Source organism: Meles meles, chromosome 20 (genome assembly GCF_922984935.1).
Source record: "Meles meles chromosome 20, mMelMel3.1 paternal haplotype, whole genome shotgun sequence".
Taxonomy (NCBI): Eukaryota; Metazoa; Chordata; class Mammalia; order Carnivora; family Mustelidae; genus Meles; species Meles meles.
The window spans coordinates 2,984,593-3,004,824 of record NC_060085.1 but is presented as its reverse complement, the minus strand read 5'-3'; the positions used below and the strand labels follow the sequence as shown (position 1 = coordinate 3,004,824).

At 58.5% G+C, this 20,232-nt stretch overlaps 2 protein-coding genes across 2 annotated transcripts; one reads left to right on the top strand and one right to left on the bottom strand.

Annotated features, from left to right (window-relative positions):
• Positions 1 to 893: 893 nt before the first annotated feature.
• On the top strand, positions 894 to 8,287 carry STAP2 (signal transducing adaptor family member 2). The gene is made up of 13 exons (XM_045992082.1): positions 894 to 1,233; positions 3,426 to 3,497; positions 3,647 to 3,769; positions 4,407 to 4,463; positions 4,895 to 4,995; positions 5,140 to 5,274; positions 6,053 to 6,122; positions 6,213 to 6,315; positions 6,444 to 6,518; positions 7,366 to 7,521; positions 7,605 to 7,694; positions 7,785 to 7,859; positions 8,128 to 8,287. The coding sequence occupies exons 1-13, from the start codon at positions 1,132 to 1,134 to the stop codon at positions 8,196 to 8,198; spliced, it is 1,230 nt and encodes a 409-aa protein (XP_045848038.1). The 5' UTR covers positions 894 to 1,131; the 3' UTR covers positions 8,199 to 8,287.
• Positions 8,288 to 8,484: 197 nt separating this feature from the next.
• Positions 8,485 to 19,298, bottom strand: FSD1 (fibronectin type III and SPRY domain containing 1). Its single transcript, XM_045992080.1, has 13 exons — positions 19,053 to 19,298; positions 17,964 to 18,059; positions 17,634 to 17,765; positions 16,730 to 16,831; positions 15,613 to 15,635; positions 15,296 to 15,417; positions 14,801 to 15,010; positions 11,647 to 11,745; positions 10,684 to 10,843; positions 10,270 to 10,349; positions 9,087 to 9,338; positions 8,891 to 8,979; positions 8,485 to 8,786 (listed from the first exon to the last, which is right to left on the bottom strand). The coding sequence occupies exons 1-13, from the start codon at positions 19,065 to 19,067 to the stop codon at positions 8,676 to 8,678; spliced, it is 1,491 nt and encodes a 496-aa protein (XP_045848036.1). The 5' UTR covers positions 19,068 to 19,298; the 3' UTR covers positions 8,485 to 8,675.
• Between the last annotated feature and the right edge of the window lie 934 nt (positions 19,299 to 20,232).

Sequence of the window (20,232 nt, the reverse complement as noted above, 5' to 3'; positions counted from 1 at the left end):
AGCAGTGAAATCCGGAATGAAAGAGATGATGCCGGTGCATCTGGGTGGCTCGACTGGTTAAATGTTTGCCTTCAGCTCAGGTCATGATTCCGGGGGTCCTGGGATCAAGCCCCATGTTGGGCTCTTTGGGGAGCCTGCGGATTCTCTGTCTTCCTCTGCCTGTCACTCTGTTTGTGCTCTCGGATTCTCTCTTTCTTCTTCTTTCTGTCAAATAAATAAATACAATCTCATTTTAAAAAGAGAAAGAGAGAAAATACAATGCCATTTATAACTGCTCGAAAAAAATGCTTAGATATAAGTCTCACAAAACACACACAGGACTTGTATGAGAAAACTATACCTTGCTGATGAACAAAATCAAAGATTTAAATAAGTGAAGAGACAGACCATGTCCATGGATAAGACACAACACAACAGGGACGGGTCAGTAGAGCTCGTGACGCTTGATCTCCGAGTTGTAAACTCAACATAGTAAAGATGTTAGGTCTTCCCCAGTTGATATACAGGCGCAATTCCTATCAAAATCCCAGCAAGATTTATTTTAAAGATCTTATTTATTTATTTGACAGACAGAGATTACAAGTAGGCAGAGAGGCAGGCAGAGAGAGAGGGAAGCAGGCTCCTCGGGGCTCAATCCCAGGACCCTGAGATCATGACCTGAGCCAAAGGCAGAGGCTTACCCCACTGAGCCACCCAGGCGCCCCTAACCCAGCAAGAGTTTTTGGTAGGTTTAGGCAAGGTTGGGCTAAAGGGACATTCAGACCTTCATCTCTGTCCCGCTGTGTTCTCTCCCTTGACACAACACTTGCCACTCTGCCCCGTTGCTCCTCCCTTTCTCACATCCAGACCTTTGCTTAGGCAGGTCCCTCCTCCCGGTGAACCCTCTGTCCAGTCTTTGCCCTGCACTGAAATCCTCCCAGTGGCTCCCTCCTCCATAACTCCTGCAGACCTCCCAGACTTGCTGGGGAGACCAGAGAGGCTGGGATTTCCCTAGGACAAGCCTGGCCCAGCACCCGCCCAGAGCCGGCAGGGGAGGGAGCTCGGGAGCTGACAGAAGAGGAAATTCCCCGGGAACCTGTTTCTCTGCTTCCTGGCCCAGCTGGGGCACCCACTGGAGGGAGAGGCCAGGCCATGGCCTCAGCCCTGAGCCCACCCCGGGTCCCCAAACACAAGGGTGCTCTACCCTCACACTACTATGAGAGCTTTCTGGAGAAGAAGGGACCCCACGACCAGGTAAGGTGGGGCAGAGAGCTGGCACAGCTGGGCTCCTGGGTGGCCTAGATCTCTGCATCTGGCCAGGGGGGACGGGTGGGACTGAATGGAGCAGGGCGTGTGCTGGGGGCTGGAAAAAGTTCTGTCCACCCTCAAGCTGCTTTCTCTCTGTGCCTCTCCCTGCCTGTCTCCATGGGTCTCCCTCCCGGTCTCTCTGTCTCTTTGGATATAGGAAGGATCAGGGACTTCCACCAGGAAATGGAAAGCCTTCCGACTCCCATGCCCCACTCCTAGCCCCTACGTAACCGTGAACCTCAGCTGCAGGGGTCAAGGCCAGGACAGGTGGCATGTGGGGACAGTGCAAGCTGAGGGGGCCACATCTGGCAGGACCAGATACTCCTTCCCCCAAGCCCCAGTCCTCCCTCCCCACTGCTCACACTCATCTCCTGCTACGACCCCAAATACCCACCCGCTGCTTTCCCTGCCTACCCCCCGAGCCACCATTACTGCCGTTCCCTCTGCCCTTCCTTGTGCCTCCAAGTGCCCACATCCTCCCCAGCCTGGACAGCATTGACACCCCAGGGGCTCAGAAAGGCCTGGCCCCAGAGTGCAAGAACAAGCTTCACATCCCTGCTGTAAGCCTCCCTGACTCCCAGACCTTGGACTGTCTCTGTGCCTCATTTTCTCTAGTACAAAATGGGTACACTAGGGCCCTAGTCAAGGTTACAGGAGAGGGGTAGGCCTCAGTGGTCTGCGGATTTGACTCCACCGTCGCTGGTGTTTTACTGGTATTCACGCACCCAATTCTCACAACCACCCTCGAGGTGGGTACAGCTCTATGGCCAATTTATGGGCGTGGAAACTGAGGCATGGAGCCACTAAATACCTTGTGCTGTGGTGTATAGTGGGTCCACGAGGAAGCAGGTCTGACCATGCTGAGCTTAATCACTTATTACTGTTCCCAGTGCCTGGCACACAGCAGTCCTCGAGGACTGGCACACAGCAGGTCCTCGGTAAATGTTAAATGTTATGTCTACACGGACAGATGGGTGGGTGCGTGGATACGCGGATGAATAGTTGGACGGACAGATGGATAGGGAGGCAGACGGTTGCAGTGACAGGTGGATTGATGACTGGATGCTAGCTGTCAATATGAGAACATCCTCGCTATCATTACGGACTAATGAGAGTAACTTCTCCTCCAGGAAGTCTTCCCAGATTCCCACTTGGAAGGCCTTTCTCATCCTCTCTGACCTCAAGGCTCAGGGTCTGTCCCTCCTGGGGTACTAATTTCTCTTCCCTGGAGGATTTTGGTGTCTATGTTTTCTTTTTTCCTTTTAAGTTCTTATTTATTTGAGAGAGGGCATGGGGGGAGGGGGAGCAGAGGCAGAGGCAGAGACAGAATCCTCAAGCAGACTCCCTGCTAAGAGCAGAGCCCTCCACAGGGTCCCATGTCAGAACCCCGAGATCACGACCCAAGCCAAAACCAAGAGTTGGGCGCTTCACTGACTGAGCCACCCAGGCACCCCACATTTTAGTATCTGTGCTTTCTGTATTCTTCTAATCTATTTTTAAACAGGAGCCATGTCTCATTTATTATTTTGCCTGCAACACAGTAACAAAATTGGGTGCGGAGTAGGTGTTCGGGGAATATTTCCTGGGGATAAAACCTAGAAGCTTACAGTCCTGGCTGTGTCAACCCCTTAGACCTCCTGAGAGTTGGGACATTTATAAATCAGAATCCTGGGGAGACATCCTGAATCTACAGTCCTTCTAGAGTCCAGAACCGTGTGAAATCAGGAGATTGCAGTAAATATCTATGGGTCAGACACGGAGAAGGGGGAGGTATGTAGGTGCGGATGAGTGAACAGATGGATGGCGGATGGTTAGTTCAGTTCTCTCCTAGAGCTCCTACCTCTGTACACTGGGAGGCTGCTCTGGATCGCCCATCTCATCCAAGTTCTCTTTAATCCTTTCTCAAAGAATAATGGGGCCCCAGAAGCTGGGCTGTGGATGGGGAGGGCCTCCCAGAGAAGGCAACATTTGTTGTCAAAGACCCAAAGCAGGCGATGAAGGAAACTTTGTGAAGATCTCAGGAAGGAGTACCCAGGCGGCAAGAACAGCCAGTGCAAAGGTCCTGAGACAGGAGTGGCTGTCCTGGAGGCAGCCAGAATTTGCCTTCTCATTTTCTGCTCTCTACCTTTGGTCCCCAGGATTACAAGAAGTTCTGGGCAGGCCTCCAGGGTTGCACTCTCTATTTCTATAACAGCTATCAGGACTCCCAGGTAAGGATGGGCAGGAGGACTCGAGAGCTGATCTCCCAGCCCCAAGCTTGACCTCAAGGACCAAGCAGAGAGCCAGGGTGATGTGGCCAAGCCAGAGGGCCTGGCGAGCCACCAGCCTGGTGCTCAGACTCCTGCTTCTGGATCCCCAGCACGTGGAGAAGTTAGTCCTAGAAGCATTTGTGAAGCTCACGGATGAGGTGCCCTGGGAAAGCGCAGGAGACCCTGGTATCTATTTCAGCCTGGTCCTCCAGAACCAAGAGATCAAGTTCAAGGTAGGCCCGACCCTCCCTGCCACACTCACCATTCACACACACCAGCATGGATGGACTCACCCAGGGTCTGCCACTAGGGTGGTGACCCTGGGCGACTCACTTCGCTTTTCTACACTTTGGTTTCTACACCTCAAAACGGGATAATACGGGTAAAGTAGTCTGAACAGGACGGGAGCTATGCAGAGGGTCGAGGCCCGCCTGCAATCTTTCAGCCGACATTACTGAGCACCTACTATGTGCTAGACACCCTCCTGGTGCCTGCCTTCAGCTCAGGTCATGATCCCTGGGTCCTGGGATCAGCCCTGGATTGGGCTCCCTGCTGGGGGGCGGGGAGCCTGCTTCTCACCCTCCCTCTGCCTCTTCCCCTGGTCATGCTCTCTCCCTCACTCTCTCTCTCTCAAAATAAAATAAATAAAATCTTTTTAAAAAGTCGATGTAGAAAAAACAAATAGATAAATGCTGATTCAGTGACATTAGGGGACAGCATCCCACATTACTAAGGACTTCGGTTCAGACACCCTAAATCAACCCGTCCTTCCTCACTTAACCCTGCAAACAGCTACCATTGCTCATTCGCATTCCACGGGTGAATGGGCTGAGGCTCACCGACGCGGCCTCCTCCTGTTTCCCTCCCCAGGTAGAGAGCCTGGAGTCTCGGGAGATGTGGAAGGGCTTCATCCTGACAGTGGTCGAGGTGAGAGCGGTCGCCTGCTCAGAGCCCTCTTTGCTCTTTCCACCCTGCATCCCCCAGACCAGCCCCTCCCACACGGTGGCCCGTGGGCCAGGCGGAGCCCACAGACATCAAACATGCGAACGTCGCCTGGAGTTTTTGTCAACATTCCTGATTCCTCTTTTGGTCACTGGTGCCCCGCGTGGGCCCTGCTGCCGCTGGGCTCGACACCCAGCCTTCGTCCTAGCATCTGCGCTGTCCTCCCCATCAGTGAAGCGTCTTCACGTCCCCTGCAAAGCCTCTTGGCCCCTCCTGAGGGGCTGCGGAGCCCCCAGGCCCGGGTTCCCATCCGGGCTCGGCCCGCACCCCGGCCTCAGGGAGCCCTTCGGTGACACGGGCACAGGCCGCTGGAGCCCTGACGGCCGGGCGTCCTCGGGCGCCCCATCACCCCTCAGCTGCGTGTCCCGTCCAACCTGACCCTGCTGCCCGGACACCTGTACATGATGGCCGAGGCCCTGGCCAAAGAGGAGGCGCGCCGCGCGCTCCAGCTGCCCTCGTGAGTGGCCCGCGGGGCCGACGGGGCGGGAGAGCCGGAGAGGACAGCGGGTGTGCGGGGACGCCTCGGGGTCCGGGGGCGGCGCTTCGCGGGGGCGGGGCCGGGGCGGGGCCTGCCCTGAGCGAGGGACGCGGCCCGCCCCAGCTGCTTCCTGAAGGTGAGCCGGCTGGACGCGCAGCTGCTCCTGGAGCGCTATCCCGACTGCGGAAACCTGCTGCTGCGACCCAGCGGGGACGGCGGGGACGACGTGTCGGTCACCACGCGCCAGACGTTCAACGGGTGCGCCTGCGCGGCGTCGGGCCGGGAGGAGGGGCGAGCGTGGGGGCGGAGTCAGAGCCGGGACGCGGGGAGGGGGAGGGCCCTGGGGGCGGGGCCAGAGCTCCCCGAGCGTGGGGTCTTGAGGCCCGCCCGGCTCTGGGATGCGGGAGGGAGTCTGTAGCTGGGGGCGGGGCTAGAGACCGAACAGGGCGGTGGATCCCCTCCGGGGAGGAGCTAGATCCTGGAGCGGGGACGGACTCCAGGCGAGGTCAGACCTTTGCATTAAGATCGGCTGGGTCTGGACCTGTGGAGCCGGGAAGAAATCAAATCCAGGGGTGCTCACCTGCCCCTTGGGCGGGGTCAGGACCTGTGGGTGGAGTCACGCCCCGGCCCTCCCCCGCGGAGGTCGACTCAGGCTTCGGAGGTGAAGACACTCTGGGGGAGGATCGGAGCCTGACAGTAAAGCTTCCTCTGGGATAGTCGGGTGAGGGGTCGGGTGGTTTGAAGGTGGAGTGAGCCCCCCCGGGGGCGGAGCCAGCAGGGAGGCGGGGCCTCCGGGGGTGGAGCCTTCAGGTCTAGGTCCTCCCTGGGGGCAGTGGCGGGACCTGTGGCTCGGTCATCCCGGAGGCTGCAGTCCGTTGAGGGTCTGGTTCTCCGCCGAGCGGCACGCCAGGACGGGGTGTGGTCAGCGTGCCGGGGAGCTGGAAGAGTTTAGGCCCCCCGTGGGGGCGGACCCAGGACAAGGGGCGGGGTCCTCCCTGGTCGGAGCCCGTCCACCCACTCACCACTGCCCCTGCAGGACGTCGGTGGTCCGGCACTACAAGGTGAAGCGTGAGGGCCCCAAGTATGTGATCGACGTGGAGGAGCCGGTGAGCGTCAGGCCGGGTCCGGCGATGCGCAGTGGTGGGCTGTGCGCCCCTTCCACACCAGCCCTGACTGAGACCCCTATCCGCCTCCAGTTCTCCTGTGCCTCACTCGACTCAGTGGTCAACTATTTCGTGTCACACACCAATAACGCGCTGGTGCCCTTCCTGCTGGACGAAGACTACGAGAAGGTTCTAGGTAGGTGCGGCCTCAGAGAACTCGGGGGTGGGGGGGCAATACGTGCTTCTCCGGCCCCTTCCCCGGCGGGCCACCCTGGGGTCAATGCCCAGCCGCCGCACCTCCTCTAGGACCGCTCTGTGTTCTAGGCCACGTGGAGGCGGATGAAGAGAACGGCGAGAGTGTATGGGTGACAAGCTCGACCCCCGCGGCCCCCAGCCCAGGTGATGCCCCGCCCTGCGGCCGCCGCTGGGCCAGACTGAGGAGAGACCTGGGACCCTCATGGCACCGCCCGTGTCCAATCTTGTACCCAGAGTTGCAAGGACCCAGAAATTACCCAGACCCTGCCCTCCGGGTTGCGGAGCTGGACAGCTCCCAGCGCCGGGAGGTAGAACCTAGGGCTGGAGGCCGCAGCGCCTAGACTTGGGGAGAGAAAGGGGGCAGTGTAGGGGGAAGGCTTCCTGTAGGACGGCTGTTTGCTTAAGGTCTCAAAAGATATCAGTAGCTAGAGATGGGCTTCACCGGGAGCGGGAAACTACCCAGAGACGGCATCCGGATTGGCTGTTGGGGTGGGAGGTGGTCCTGTTTATGGAGCGGGAAGAAGAGGCTGGAAAGGTCTGTGGGTGAGCGGTCTGGTTCTCCTGGGGCTGGGCAGATGCGGGGGGGGGGGGGGGAACCCTTGTGCACGCACCTAAGCCACAACAACACACCTAAGCCACAACCACGCGTGTACACACAAATGCTCACTTGTGGGCGCAAATTCAGACATTTCTAGGTACATGGGTGTACACGCTGGTACAGACAAGCGGTGGGCACACACTTCAGTATCCACGCAGTGCCATGCACGTACACATGTTTAGGGACGGTGTGCGAACCCTTTACATATAGTCAACTATGTGGATTCTCTCAGTGTACATGTTTCTATGATGAGGGACGGACACGCACCCGCCCAGGGTCACATGCTTGAATCCCTGCGTGTATACACACATCCACATTTGGGCGCACACAGACACACGCCAGGGTGTCCCTGCACCACGTGGGCCCAGATGGGGAACTGCCGTTTCCCACCAGGGCCCACACTGGCCTCGGGTGGCCCCAAGAAGCTGCCTCCCCTGCCCATCACGCCTGTGGCAAGCCAGGACAGGTCACCCCCACCCCTGAACCAGGACGAGAACTATGTGATCCCCATCGGAGACGAGCCAGCTGCCAACTACGTGAACGGGGATGGTAGGTGGGGAGGGTGTGGAGGGGAGATGGGGACAGGGGAGGGGCTAAAAGCTGGGTGACACACCGCACCTTTGTCCGCGCAGTGCCTCCCCCCCGTCGGCGGGTCCCGAAGCCCGGGAAGTTGGCAAAGGTTCAGGCCAAGCCTCTAAAGCCACCTGTTGCCCCCAAGCCAGGTAGGGTGGTTCCTGCCTCCCCCGGGGCCTTCCCTCACCCAGCCGAGAGCCAGCCTTGGCCTTCATCTGTCCATCTGCCTTCTTCTCCAGAGCCCAAAGTCCTCAACAGCGGCCTGGCCAAGAAGCTAGCGGTCGGCTCAATGCAGACTCTCTTCCCCACAACAGGTGAGGCGCGTGGGGGTCTGCGCTCCCCGGTGGGTGACCTGTGCAGCCATGTGGGTCCCCCTGCTCCGAAGTACCCCTTGCTCGGTCTGATGCCGGGCAGTCTTGAAACTCCTCGGGGCTTTTGGGTACATTTTCACTTTTCCCGGGACCCCGCAGATTCTGCAGGGAGTCGTGGGTGGATGTGGGGTGGAGGGACGGCACAGACGGGGGACAACACCCCCCCATGCCCCGTGCACCTGAGGCCTCAGTCACCTCCCACCCTCCCCAGCCCCACAGCTGGCAGATTTGACCGCGGAGCTGGAAGAGAAACTGCAGAGGAGACGAGCGCTGGAGCACTGAGGCATAGGTGCCGGGGATCTGTGAGCCGCTCGTCGGCTGCGGAAGTCAGCCAGCCCACCCGCTCCCCCCAGAATAAAAGCTCAAATGACTGATGTGTCTGGCCTGGCCTGGTGGGCGTGAGCAGTGAAGGTCAGATGCCCGCCCACAGCGGGCCCCACGCACTCGGCCAAAGCTGCCACCTGACCCCACAGGAAAGACCCATTTCACAGCCAGGAAAGCTGAGGTCCAGAGAGGTCGGGGGCCCGCTCAGTGCCAGCCAGCCCCAAAGAACCATCGGCACGGCCTGGCCAGTGATTGACTTTTATTAGGAGGTGAGGTAGGGACGAGGGCCCGCCCTGGCGCCCCCTCCCCCACAGCGGGAGTTAAGGCTCCAAGCAGCAAGTGAGATGAGGATACCGGCTGCAACAACCAAGGCCTGGGCGGCTGCGCGGGGCAGAGTTCCCCAAACTCCACCGGGCTGGGCGGCGCCCCCCTGGCCTAGGTGAGGCTGGTGTTGGAGCTGCTGGTGGCACTGTCCCGCTTCTGCAAGCAGCGCACGGAGCTGGGGACCTGGAGGCCTGTGGTCACCTGGAAGCTGCCGCACCACACCTGGGGACCGGGGACCGGGGGACCGGTGAGCCGCAGGGGCAGGCTCAGGCGCAGAGCCGGCCCGGGCCCCACCCCCGCCCTCCCAGCCGCTGAACCGTTCTCACTGTGAAAGCGGGCAGCAGGGGCTGCGTGAACTTGGCCTTGAAGGTGTGCAGCAGCTGTTTGGTTCGGGCGTTGTAGAAGGACAGGAGGCCTGGGGTGGAGGGAGAGCGGCAGGGTTGGGTTGGGGGCTGTGGGTGCAGCGAGAGGGGCTCGTGGCTCGTGGCCGAGGGCGGGCAGGGAGAGGGGGCTTGGGGTCACCTTGGTGGAAGTCGCAGTGCACACCCAGGCAGTCGGGCACGGGGGGCTCCAGCACCTTGGCCTTGTTGGCGTGCTTGGCGGTGAAGCTGACCTGCAGCCAGTTGTTGACGTGGAGGCACCAGGACGCGGCCGTCTTGCCCAGCTGCTCGAAGCGGCCCAGGCTGCGGTACGCCACCCCCACGCCGAACGCCTTGCTGTCCGGCTCATAGCGCACCTCCCAGTAATGCTCCCCACCGTCGATCAGCGTGTCCCCTGGGGGGGGGGCGGTGGGCAGCGGGGGCCGGTGGAGTCGGGTGCCAGAGGCCCTTCCACAAAGGGGTGGTCACCCAGGTACTCCCCAGGCCCCAGCGCTTCCCTCCAGATACTCCTCAGTTCCTAGCTATTCCTCCTGGGAGTCCCCAGGCTGCATCCACTCCCTCTGGACACTCAGAAAGCCCAGATACTCTCCAAGCCTCAGCTAATCCTTTCAGATTCTCTGCAGGCCCAAGCTACTCCTTCCAGATGCTTCCAGAAACTTCCTCCAGTTCCTTCCCATGTTCAGCTACTCCTCAGTCCTTCCAGCGACTAGATGACCCCCAGACCCTTGCTCCCGGCCGACTCCCCAGTACTCCCATAGGCTAGCACTCTGGGACGCTTTCCTAACGCTTTCCAGATTCCGCCCAGGCCCCCAGCTCCTGTCTATCTCCCAGCTCAGCTCCTCCACAGACGCAGGACTTGTCCCCACGTACGTTTCTTCCCTGGGCCTGCTCCTTCCCGACCTCAGCTACTCTCCCAACCACAACTAGGCAAGGCTCTCCCCTCTGAAGGCTCAGTCACCCTGTACACCGCCCCCACCCCGCCCCTACCCCTGCTTCTTCCTCCAACCCCACCTCTGGCCAACAATGCCAACCATTCCTTCCAGCTACTTACAAATCTCAGGCACTCCACAAACCCCAGGACCCGCACCCGGCCGATCTCCAGGCCAGAGCCTACATAAACTCAGCTCCCCACCCCCGGAAAGGCCACACCCCCCAGTCCCCGCCCTCCTCCAGCACGGCAAGCAACACATTATTGGAACCATTCCCAGAAAGCTTTGGGGGCGGCTACCTCAGTCTCCCCACCCCAAGGAGTTCTCTCCCACCACCCACCATCAGGGCCCTGCCCAGAGTGTCCCATCTGTCCTCCTGTCTCCGTCCCTCCTTACCCAGCACCGTGTAGGACTCGGCAGTGAAGCGGTCCCGACCCCCACGACCCGAAGGCATCCTCTTGGGGGACGGCACACCTCTGTGAGGGGCGGGGAGGGGAGGGCTCAGTTCAGGCCTCCCTGCTCCCCAGGAGGGTTTCCCTGGCCCGCCCAGCCACCGTGGTCTTCTCAGTCCTCCATGGGGTTTGGTTCTTTCGCCCTGGGTCCTGCATTATCGTGCCCTTCCTTGTGTGGAAAACCTTTCAGGTGGCAAAACCCAATCCAAAGCCTCTTCTCCCTTCATTTACTCTTGGGCTCCTCTAGCTCCGTGTCCTTCCTTCCACCCCAGCCCTGACCACGCTGGACCCTGGGTGTCCGTGTCCAGCTCGCTGTCCTCCAGCAGACACTCTGGCAGGGCAGGAGGGGGCAGGCTACCTGGCTGGGGAGTTGACGGGAGATGCCGTCCGCCCCTTGCCATCTTTCTCGCGAGCCTTGATGTCCTGGACCTTCCCGCCCATGGCGTCCCACTCCACGGAGAGGTCCTCCACTCGCAGGTTCTGGTGAGATGTGGACGCATCCAGGCGGAACATGAACGCTGGGGCCGGGCAGACGCGGGAGTCACAGAGATGGGGAAACCCGGAGAGACACAGAGAGAGACAGAGAGACAGACAGTGACCAAGACAGACCGTGACAGGGACAGAGAACAGAAAAAGACAATGGCGACAAGACAAAGACAGAGAGAGGGTGATGGACGGACTCAGAGGCAGACAGACTCAGACAGGACAGGCAGCAAGACACCAAGACAGACAGATGGGGAAGCTCGGAAGGGGCAGAGAGCGCAGCCAGGGGAGGGAAGGCTGAGAGCGTGTTGCCTAAAGGTCCCTTAGGTCTGAAGGTATTTCCAAAGGGCTTGAGCTCTTTGCTTCTCTTGGGGATTAATCGCAGGAGAAGGGGCCGGCTCATAAGACAGTAGTTTAGGTAGATTGCAGAAGGACTGCCTATGAGGGCACACAAAGGGGTTGCCGCAAGAAAGTAAGATCGGGCTTCACGACGGATATCCCACCCCCTTCTCTAAGAGCCCTTATCTTTTTTTCTTTTTCTTTCTTTTTTTTAAAGAAGAGAGAATGCATGTGTGTGTTGAGGTGTGTGAGAGAGAGGGAAAGAGCATCAAAACCATTCAGGCACCATGGGATCGACTGTAAAAGCAAAAAACAATAGCATGTTCACAGTAGACACTTGGGCTGAGGAATCTACTGTGGACGACGCACCGAGCTTCCTGGCAGCCAGAGCAAAAAGGGCCACAGAACCCTGATTAGAAGATTATCATTATACACCAGAACCTGAGGCCCTGGGGTGAGGGGTTATGGAGTCACAGACAAGGTGGGGAGGGGCAGTCACCTGGTGTCTCCAGGGTCACCGGCTCAGAGAACTCGCCTGCCACGGCCTTATTACAGGCCTTCACACGAAAATTCATGTATTTCATGTCAAACTTGAGACCTAATACAAAGAGAGAGATCTCAACATTGTGTGTGCTTTGAGCAGTTGGTTACAGGTCCCTCCGTCCTCCAGTAATCCCACCACTCCTCGATCTAAGGAGCACGTTGCAAAGGACATTCTATCCCTGAGAAACCTCCCTTGCCCTCATTCACCTGCAGGGCTATGGATGACCTGGCTCCGCCTCCAACCCAGACTGGCCAATCAGAATGCTTTAGGAAGCAGAAATAGCGATTGGTTCAGGAATAGCACATGACCCAAACTGGCCAATAAGAATCTTCCCTGGGACATTGGGCTGGTATTCTAGGGAGCAGAGTCACTGTCTTGTCAGGGCTGCCCAGCTAGGAGGAGGCTCCTCTTGGGAAAATTTGTCAGTGCATTTGCAGGCCCCTTCAGAATGCAGTCCCCAGATCCAACAAGTGCAGGGAACAACGGTGAGCAAGTCATTTGCTGGAACCCCCGCATCAAGCCATGCCAGGTTAAAAATTTCCCCTACTTCTAGGATATGTCCCACACTCCCATCCGTCCTTTCTGTATTCTTTTCTTCCAGTCTTAAAAAATAAAAAGCAACTACCGAGTTGTCTTTAGTTATGTTTCCCCTCAAACTAAACCTCTTTCGAGAGCTCTCTCATCCCTACCCCCCTCTGCAGCCTCGCTCCCTCTCCCTCCTCTGGCTTTGTCAGTCCCCACCTTGCAGGATCTCCTGGATGACCATTCCTTCCCTCCTGGAACATTCTCTTTCCTTGGCAGCCAAGGCATTGTGTTGTCCTGGCTAGCCCCTCCATTTGTTCTCCCTAGGTCTCCTTTGTAGGCTCCTCCCTCCTTAGCCCTCTAAAATGTCAGGGTGACTCAGTCTGGGGTCCTTACTCATCTCCCTCTGCTCCCTGACCCTTCCTTGCCTTTCAGATACCATCCATCCACCACAACACCCACAGCCCAACCTGTAGCCCAAACCACATGTCCAGTTGCCTCCTGAGTGTTCCCCACGGGATGCCCATTCTCTGATCATCCCAAACAGCACTCAGCAACCCCCACTATAAAACCTCCCATAGCTCCCCTTGCCCTCCACATAAAGACCCCATTCCTCCTCTCACTTCTCTAGTTAAGTGGCAAACTTAACTAGTTCCAGACACAAAGTCTCAGTGCTCTGGCCTCTGAGTCCTCGATCTGGTTGTCCTTCTGCTTGGAAGGCCGTTCCCCAGCCGCCCCTTCTCTTTCCAGCTGCAGGCTGGCTGCCACCTCCTCCAGGAGCCCGGGACTATCTCCCCCTTCCTGGATACCCTTCTCTGAGAGTTCAGCACTTGGCTCAGCGACACCGTCTACTGTCCCCCCGAGCAAAGATTATTGAAGGCTCAGTTTTAGAAACCTGGAACCCATCTGACTATGGTTGATTCGGGCTCACAGCGGGCCTCGGTTTCCTATCTTGCAAACCGACCTCCATATTCCCCATCCTAAGCAGGGGTCACATGAGGATGGGATGAGCACAGGCATGTAAGTTACAAACACTAAACCAAAACCCTCTCGACTGTCCAAGCGACCGAGAGGGCAGCTGGGGTTCATATAACCTCGTGGGTTAGTTAACTAGATGAGTGTCTTCGTCTGTACCCTCAGGACCACACACTTTTTGATGAATTCAACTTCCCGCCCTGCGGAATTCACTCGCTAGGAATTTTGTAGACTGCGAGAGGGGATGGCGAGGGGGCGATGCATCAGGAAGCCTGTGATACAGCAGCCCTCCACCTTGATGGTGGTGGCAGTTACGGGAATTTGCACACGGGAGAAAACCGCATAGGGGAGAGATTATACACGCACACACGGATGACGGCAACTGTATCACTAGGGAAATGTGGATCGACACCGCGGAACGTGCTCGTGTGGGTTCCTCGGTTTTGACATTGAACTATGGTTACATGAGCCGCTATTAGGGGTGAAAACCAGGTTCTCCACACACTATTCAGCCTGAAAAAGGAAGAAAATCCTGATCTGCCCTACAATACAGATGACCCCTGGGCACACAGCGCTCAGTGAAATAAGCCAGACGCAAAAGAACAAATCCTGTTGGATTCTGCTCACATTAGGTACTAAAAGTAGTAAAAATCATGGGGACAGGAAGTAGATGGTGGGAGCTGGGGGCTGGAGAGTCAATGTTCCATGGGGACGGAATTTCAGTTTTGCAAGATGGAAAGTGATAAAGAGTACGATGGCTTTACAACGTCATGCATGGACTTACTACTACCGAATTGGACACTTAAAAAACAGTTAAGATGCAAATTTTACATTATATGTATTTTGCCGTAATAAAAAATATATATCAGAAAAAAGTGGCGTGTGTTTATTTTGATTCCAACGCAAAGGACAGCCCCTCTTGCTGGCTGGTAGCTTTTCTTCTTGCAATTAGCATGCTCATTATTAACTATGTATGCTAATTACAGATAAAGAACGGGCTGATTACAGCCCGAGAGCTATGGTGATAGTTATCTTGTCAGCAAGGCTCTCCCCGCCTCCGAGGATTTCCCTTGGCTGGGGATGGCTTCTGAAACTCATTAGGGTTCCCTGATTCTGCCTTCTTCAGCCCCTCCCCTCCAGCCTGGGGGATTCCCCCACGTGTTCTGCTCTCTTGCACCTGCCAAGGAAATCCCCAAACGCTGGAAGGATGCCAGCCCCAGGAGAGGAGGGATTTTCGTCCGCTTCGCTTCCTAACACAAGGGCAGCACCTGGTACACCCCTGGCGCCCAGTTCGCGGAAATGAACGAACGCCTGGTCATAGCTGGGGAGGGAGGGGGATGGAGAATGCCTGCTCCCTCTGCGCCTCAGTTCCCTCGTCTGTAAAATGCTGATGAGAAGCATGTCCATTACACGTGGACCTTTGACAAGCCCTCCGCGAACAGCGCAGGGCGAGCATCAATATCGTTTTCATTACAATTTCATTGTAATTACTCCTGATCAGCCCATCCAGGCCCCCAGTTGAAAGCAGAAAGGGGATCCTGGAATTCCTGAGCCACTCCGGGAGGGGGGGGGGTGTGCGGGGGTGTCAGCCGCAGCCCGGAGCTGCCCTTACCGGTCAGGGTGTACTCCGTCTGCCGGATGCCCTCGATGACCATCCAGGGCTGCTCCTCCTTGAGGCGGGGCGGGCCCTCGAAGTTGGTCCGCCGGTATTCCAGCACGTAGTGGTCAATCTTGCTGTCCTCGTCCGGCATGCGCCACACCAAGGTCACACAGTTGTCTGCCACCAGGGACTCCGCCAGGTCAATCACAGGGGCGCTGGGCACTGTCCAGGACAGAGGGAAGGCGGGATGGTGGAGGGGCCGGGAGGCTCACGGTCAGGGTAGGGGTGTGGCCTTCATGAGACTCCACCCCCTAGTGGGTTGGGCTTTTCCGTGCTCAGCCACTGAGGGCGGGCTTCCCTGTGGCTCCACCCACAGGGGGCAGGGGCTCCTCAAGGCTCCACCCCCAGGGCCGGTGCCTCTGAGGTTCCAAGCCCAGGTTACTCCCGCCTTTCTCAGTGTAGCACCATTGCCCCGAAATCCAGGCCCCGAGGAAGTTCCCTTCTCACCAGGTAGGAACTTGAGTGCCTGCAGCATCCTCCGCTCCTGCGCGAAGTCCACCATGAGGTGACTCATGTTGTCGCTGACCTTGGCCTTCAACGACAGCCGGAAGGCAGGGGCCATTGTTACACTGCAGGGAAGAAGGCGGAGGCAGCCTGCTGGCAGGCATCTCAAGGGGCTCCAGGCCCGGTTCTCGGAAGTGTGTGGGAGACCCACTCCCCTTGTTCTGGTCCAGTGCTCTGCGCCCAGAGACCCTCACCTGGGCGTCCCCACCTTCACACCAGGGGCGGGGCACTGGGGTGGGAACCAGATCCCAGCATCTTACCCATCTTTGATTTGCTTGGCAGCCTAGAAAAAGCGACAGAATAAAATTCAAAGAGTCGTCTTGAGTGAATCAGGAAGCTGCTACACAGACAGGAAGACGGAGGCCCAGAGTGGAAGCCACTGGCCAAAGTCCCCTATCACGGGGGTAGAGACGCTTGGCCATGGCCCAAAGGGACCGGGCAAAGACAGGCTCCTACCCCCACCCACCCCTCCCCAGGGCCTGGTGCCCATTTTGTCCTGCTGGCCAACCTGGCAAATCACAACACAGGATGCCCAGTGAAATCTTCCTTTCGGATAAACAGAATGACGTTTTGGTGTAAATATGTCCCATTTATGTGCAGACACTGCATGGGCTATATTACACTAAAAAAGTATTCATTGTTGGGGCGCCCGGGTGGCTCAGTTGGTGGACCTTCCGACTCTCGGTTTCCGCTCAGGTCATGATCTCAGGGTTGGGTCCAGCCCCACGCCGGGCCCCACGCTCAGTGTGGATTCTGCTGGTCCCTCTCCCCCTCTGGTCCTCCCCCTGCCCTCTCTCCCTCTCAAAATAAAGAAATAAAATCTTTTTAAAAATTTGCTAAATTTGAATTTCAGACGCACAACAAATATTTTGGTATCGGGGCGCCTGGGTGGCTCAGTGGGTTAAGCCTCTGCCTTCGGCTCAGGTCATGATCCCAGGGTCCTGGGATCGAGCCCCGCATCGGGTTCTCTGCTCAGCAGGGAGCCTGCTTCCTCCTCTCTCTCCCTGCCTGCCTCTCTGCCTACTTGAAATCTCTGTGTGTCAAATAAATAAATAAAATCTTTAAAAAAAAATATTTTGGTATCAATATGTCCCATGCAATGTCTGGAAATACTTACACTCAACGCTTGCATGGGATCTGCTTACACTAAATGAATTATTCCCCATTAAATCTAGATTTCAGATCAACCACAAATCATCTCTTGGCATAAGGATGCCCCATGGTCTCCTTGGGACATACTTACACTAAATGCTGTAGGGGCCAAACTTACACTAAAAAAAAAAAATCACTTGGGGTTGATCTGAAATGAAAAAAATGTAACCGGGTGTCCTGTATTGTAGGGCACAGCCCTACCAGTCCGCCTCCTGAGGGGCCCACCTGAGGGAAGTCGTTGCTGTCCGTGGCCTGCAGGGTCTGGTTGGCTGTCTCCAGAAGCTCCTCTGAGCTCTCCAGGGCCCGAGTGCAGGCGGCCAGCTGGTTCTGGCAGCGGCATGTCACAGAGGAAAGAGACACATCACTGCACGGCATCAAAGTCTTTGGGGCTACCCACTGCTTTTGGGATTCAGAGACCCTTGCCCTTCTCCAACTCCGGGTGGGGAGGGAGGGGGAAGGGAAATGGGGCGTCCCTCCTGATAGTGCTCCAGAATCACCTGGGGAGCCCTTTCTTTAACTGGGAATCCCTCTTTTAAAAACTCACATGTCCGGGCCACACCTGAGCCCTGGGGCCCCCAATTCTCCTGGGATTGAGGATCTGATGTTAGGAAGTTGTCCAGGACGATCTGAGGCAGCCCCAGTGCCGGGGTCTAGAGTCCAAGACCCCCTAGGAGCTGCGGGGTTGTGGGGGGGCCAGCATTTGGCAAGAGGGGATGTTGCCAGATCTGGGGGACCCATACGAAGGGCTGAGAAACTGGAGGTGCTGGGTGAGGACTGGAGAGAGGGAGCAGCCAGACATGGGGGTGGGGCTCTGGTGACAGAGAAGCGGTGGGGGAGGAGGTGGGAGGAACAGAGATCAAGGGGAGCAGGTGGGGGCGGGGAATGGTGGGTCAAGGCCAGGGAGGGGGCTGAGAAGAGACCAAGAAAAAGAGGAGGTGAGGCCAATCCCCCTGGGGTGTCTGGTTCTGGACACCGGAGACCCTTGGGGGTCTCTCCAGGACGCGGGGCGGGAGGACGAACAGGTTTGGTGGCAGACACGGAGGCCATATGGGCTCTGCTGAGTCTGAGGGGTGCCGTGCGGAATCGGGTCTGGGTGTGGTCTGGGGGGCCCCCTCCCTCCCCCACACACCTGCAGTTCGTAGGTGCGGCTGGCGCGGTCCTGCTTTATCTTCATGAGCATGCCCTCCTTCAGCTCCTCCAGGAGGGAAAAGAGGGACTGGAACTCGGCCTCCAGGTCCTCCTGCACCTTGGTGGAGTTTGCCTTGGAGAGACGTTGTGGGGTCAGCCGGCCCAGAGGTGGCCAAAGCCCATGCTCGGATGGGGAAACGGGCCACCTTGGCCCGGCAACAGCAGGAAGGGGCCAACTCCTCTGGCCGCCCCTCCCCCCTGTCCCTTCCACCTGCCTGGCCAAGAGGTCCCCACTTCCTTCCATCCCTCTGCCCACAGGTGTCAGCCTCACCTCCACGTTCAGCAGCATCTGCTTGAGGGAGTAGATGAAGCTCTGAATCTCTTCATTCTTCACAGCCAGTGTAGTAATGATCTTCCGCAGGGCCTCCTGCCGCCACGGGAAGCACGCACACAAGCAGGGCTGGTAAGCCCCCCTGGGCCAGGCCGGGCCACCCCACCAGGGGCTCCCCACCCTGCCTTCCCGGGATCCAGGAGATGCGGCAGCCACTGTGCGGGTGAGCTCAGGCACCCGCCTCGAGGCAGGCCCTGGGCAAAGCCCTGGCCGCGTGTTCCCTCCCCTAGCAGATGGGCACTGCAAGCATGCCCGTTTTACAGCGCAGGAAACTGAGGCTCAAAAGGAGCCTCTGGGGAAGGGGCAGACCCTGGCCCTGAGCCAGGTCCGCCTCGGCACAAAGACTTCAACCTAGTACCTATCCGAGGGCGGGGCATGGGGCGAGGGGCTCCGTGGGGAAAGAAAACCCCAGAGCGAAATCATGCCTGTAGAAAATGGGCTAACCTGGGGAAGGCGATACCTGGGGAACGGGGATTAGCAAGAAGAAAAGAGGAACCTGGAGAGCGGGGTGCCTGAGAGCCCAGGTAACCGGGCAGGGGGAGAACGAGGTCTGGGTGAAGGGACGCCTGGAGAGAAGGAAGCCGCGTGGGAGGATCCTGCTGGGGCCTGGAACCCTGACCCAGGCCTCGGAGGGGTCCCATTCCTGGGGGTGCAGAATCGGTGGGACCACCAGTGCTGAGCTAGGGGGGTGTCCCCCCGGGCGGGGCGGGGTGGAGACCGGACACCTGGCCCGCAGTCCGGATGGAAGGCGTGGGGGATGGGTCAAGGCTGGGGCCGGGATTCTGGGCGCCGGTGCCGGGCATGGAAGGGATCCCGCCTGGATCCCGGCCAAGATGAGAGGTTGGGGTGACGGCTGGCGGGGTGCTGCGTCCCGAATTTGGGGGCTAGATCCAGGCGGGGTTGGGGCTGGGGTGGGGCCTCCGCCGCAAAGCAGCTGCGGGGGTTGGGGGGGGCGCTGCGGCATCACCTGGTCCCCTCCCCCTTGTCCACCCCCACCGGGGGCCCCGCCCCGCCCCACCCCGGTCCTACCCTCTGGTCCTCCATGGCTTCAGCCCAGGTCGTCCCCGGCCCGGCCCGCGGGCCCCTCTCGCTCTTCTAGTCCTCAAGCTGCCTTTGCCGCGACCACGAGCCAATGGCCCGCCGAGCCCTGCCCGCCGCCGCCGCCGCCGCCGCCGCGCCCCCCGTCAGCGCTCCATCACTGGCCGCAGTGCGCACGCGCGACCCCCGCGGCAGGCTGGGAAACGTAGTCCGGCGCTGGGGTCCCTGAAAGCCGGGACCCCTAGAGCCTGGGGCCTGCCAGGCGGCTTTGGTAGTGATGACTGAGCTGCGGAGGGCCGGGAGCTGGGAAGCAGGTTGCCTGCGTTCGACCCCCGGCCCTGCTGTGTGACCTCAAGCCCATCCCCAGTCCTCCTGATGCCCAAGCCTACCCACTCTTGCACCGCCTCACCCACCCGACCCCGCCATGAGATCTGGCCCCTAACGGCTCACCCTCCTTGCAGTCTCTCCTAGCATTTACATTTTGCCAGAGCAGATGTTCAGCCTCCAAGGACTTCTTTCTCTCCCCAAGGCACAACTGAACTCCTGTACATCCCACAAAGCCCCAGGCTCTCAGATCTCCTCCAGAAGCTTCTCGGTCTGACCAGAAGCCACAGGTCTCTGCATGTCTGTGTCCGGCTTGGTCTTGCCTGTCAGCCTGGGGTCAGATCTATCCAGGATCTCCAGCATTGCCTCTCTGCAAAAGGCGGGGAAAGGATGGAGTTTGAGAGGAAAGTCAGCCGGAGGGAGGAGGTGGTCTGGGCAGGGGAGGCTAGGAAGCTGTGTGTGTCTGCCGGGGCTGTGTGGGCAGAGTGTCGCGGCAGGCAGTGGCCACCTGTGGTTGATAGGAACGACACTGTCCCGGAGCACATGGGCCCTCTTCTTTTTGGGTGAGAAAAGAGGTCATCACGTGATTGTGGTGACACGCTGGGGCCTGAAGTCACCTCCTCCCAGCCACTGGGTGACTGATGCAGGGTTCACAGAAATTCCAGGGCCTACGAACCCCCCAACTGGGCCCCCAAACTTCTCTGCAGTCTGTGGAGACAGGGGAAGCCCCATACCTGTTGTGGGACCTGAAGCCAACAGTGCAAATCTACTCTGAACCTTAAAGGAAGATGTTTTGGGGACCAAATACTGGAAGCCAGGATTCTGATCTTCAATCCAAGCTCAGGCC

Excerpts from the sequence above, each read along its gene's own strand:
- STAP2 (XM_045992082.1), top strand. The coding sequence starts at position 1,132 with ATGGCCTCAGCCCTGAGCCCACCCCGGGTCCCCAAACACAAGGGTGCT. Across the intron at positions 4,464-4,894 it reads TCATCCTGACAGTGGTCGAG|CTGCGTGTCCCGTCCAACCT; the intron begins GTGAGAGCGGTC and ends ATCACCCCTCAG. Across the intron at positions 6,123-6,212 it reads TGATCGACGTGGAGGAGCCG|TTCTCCTGTGCCTCACTCGA; the intron begins GTGAGCGTCAGG and ends ATCCGCCTCCAG.
- FSD1 (XM_045992080.1), bottom strand. Across the intron at positions 15,636-16,729 it reads ACAGCAACGACTTCCCTCAG|GCTGCCAAGCAAATCAAAGA; the intron begins GTGGGCCCCTCA and ends CGCTTTTTCTAG. Across the intron at positions 15,418-15,612 it reads GCCAAGCAAATCAAAGATGG|TGTAACAATGGCCCCTGCCT; the intron begins GTAAGATGCTGG and ends TCTTCCCTGCAG.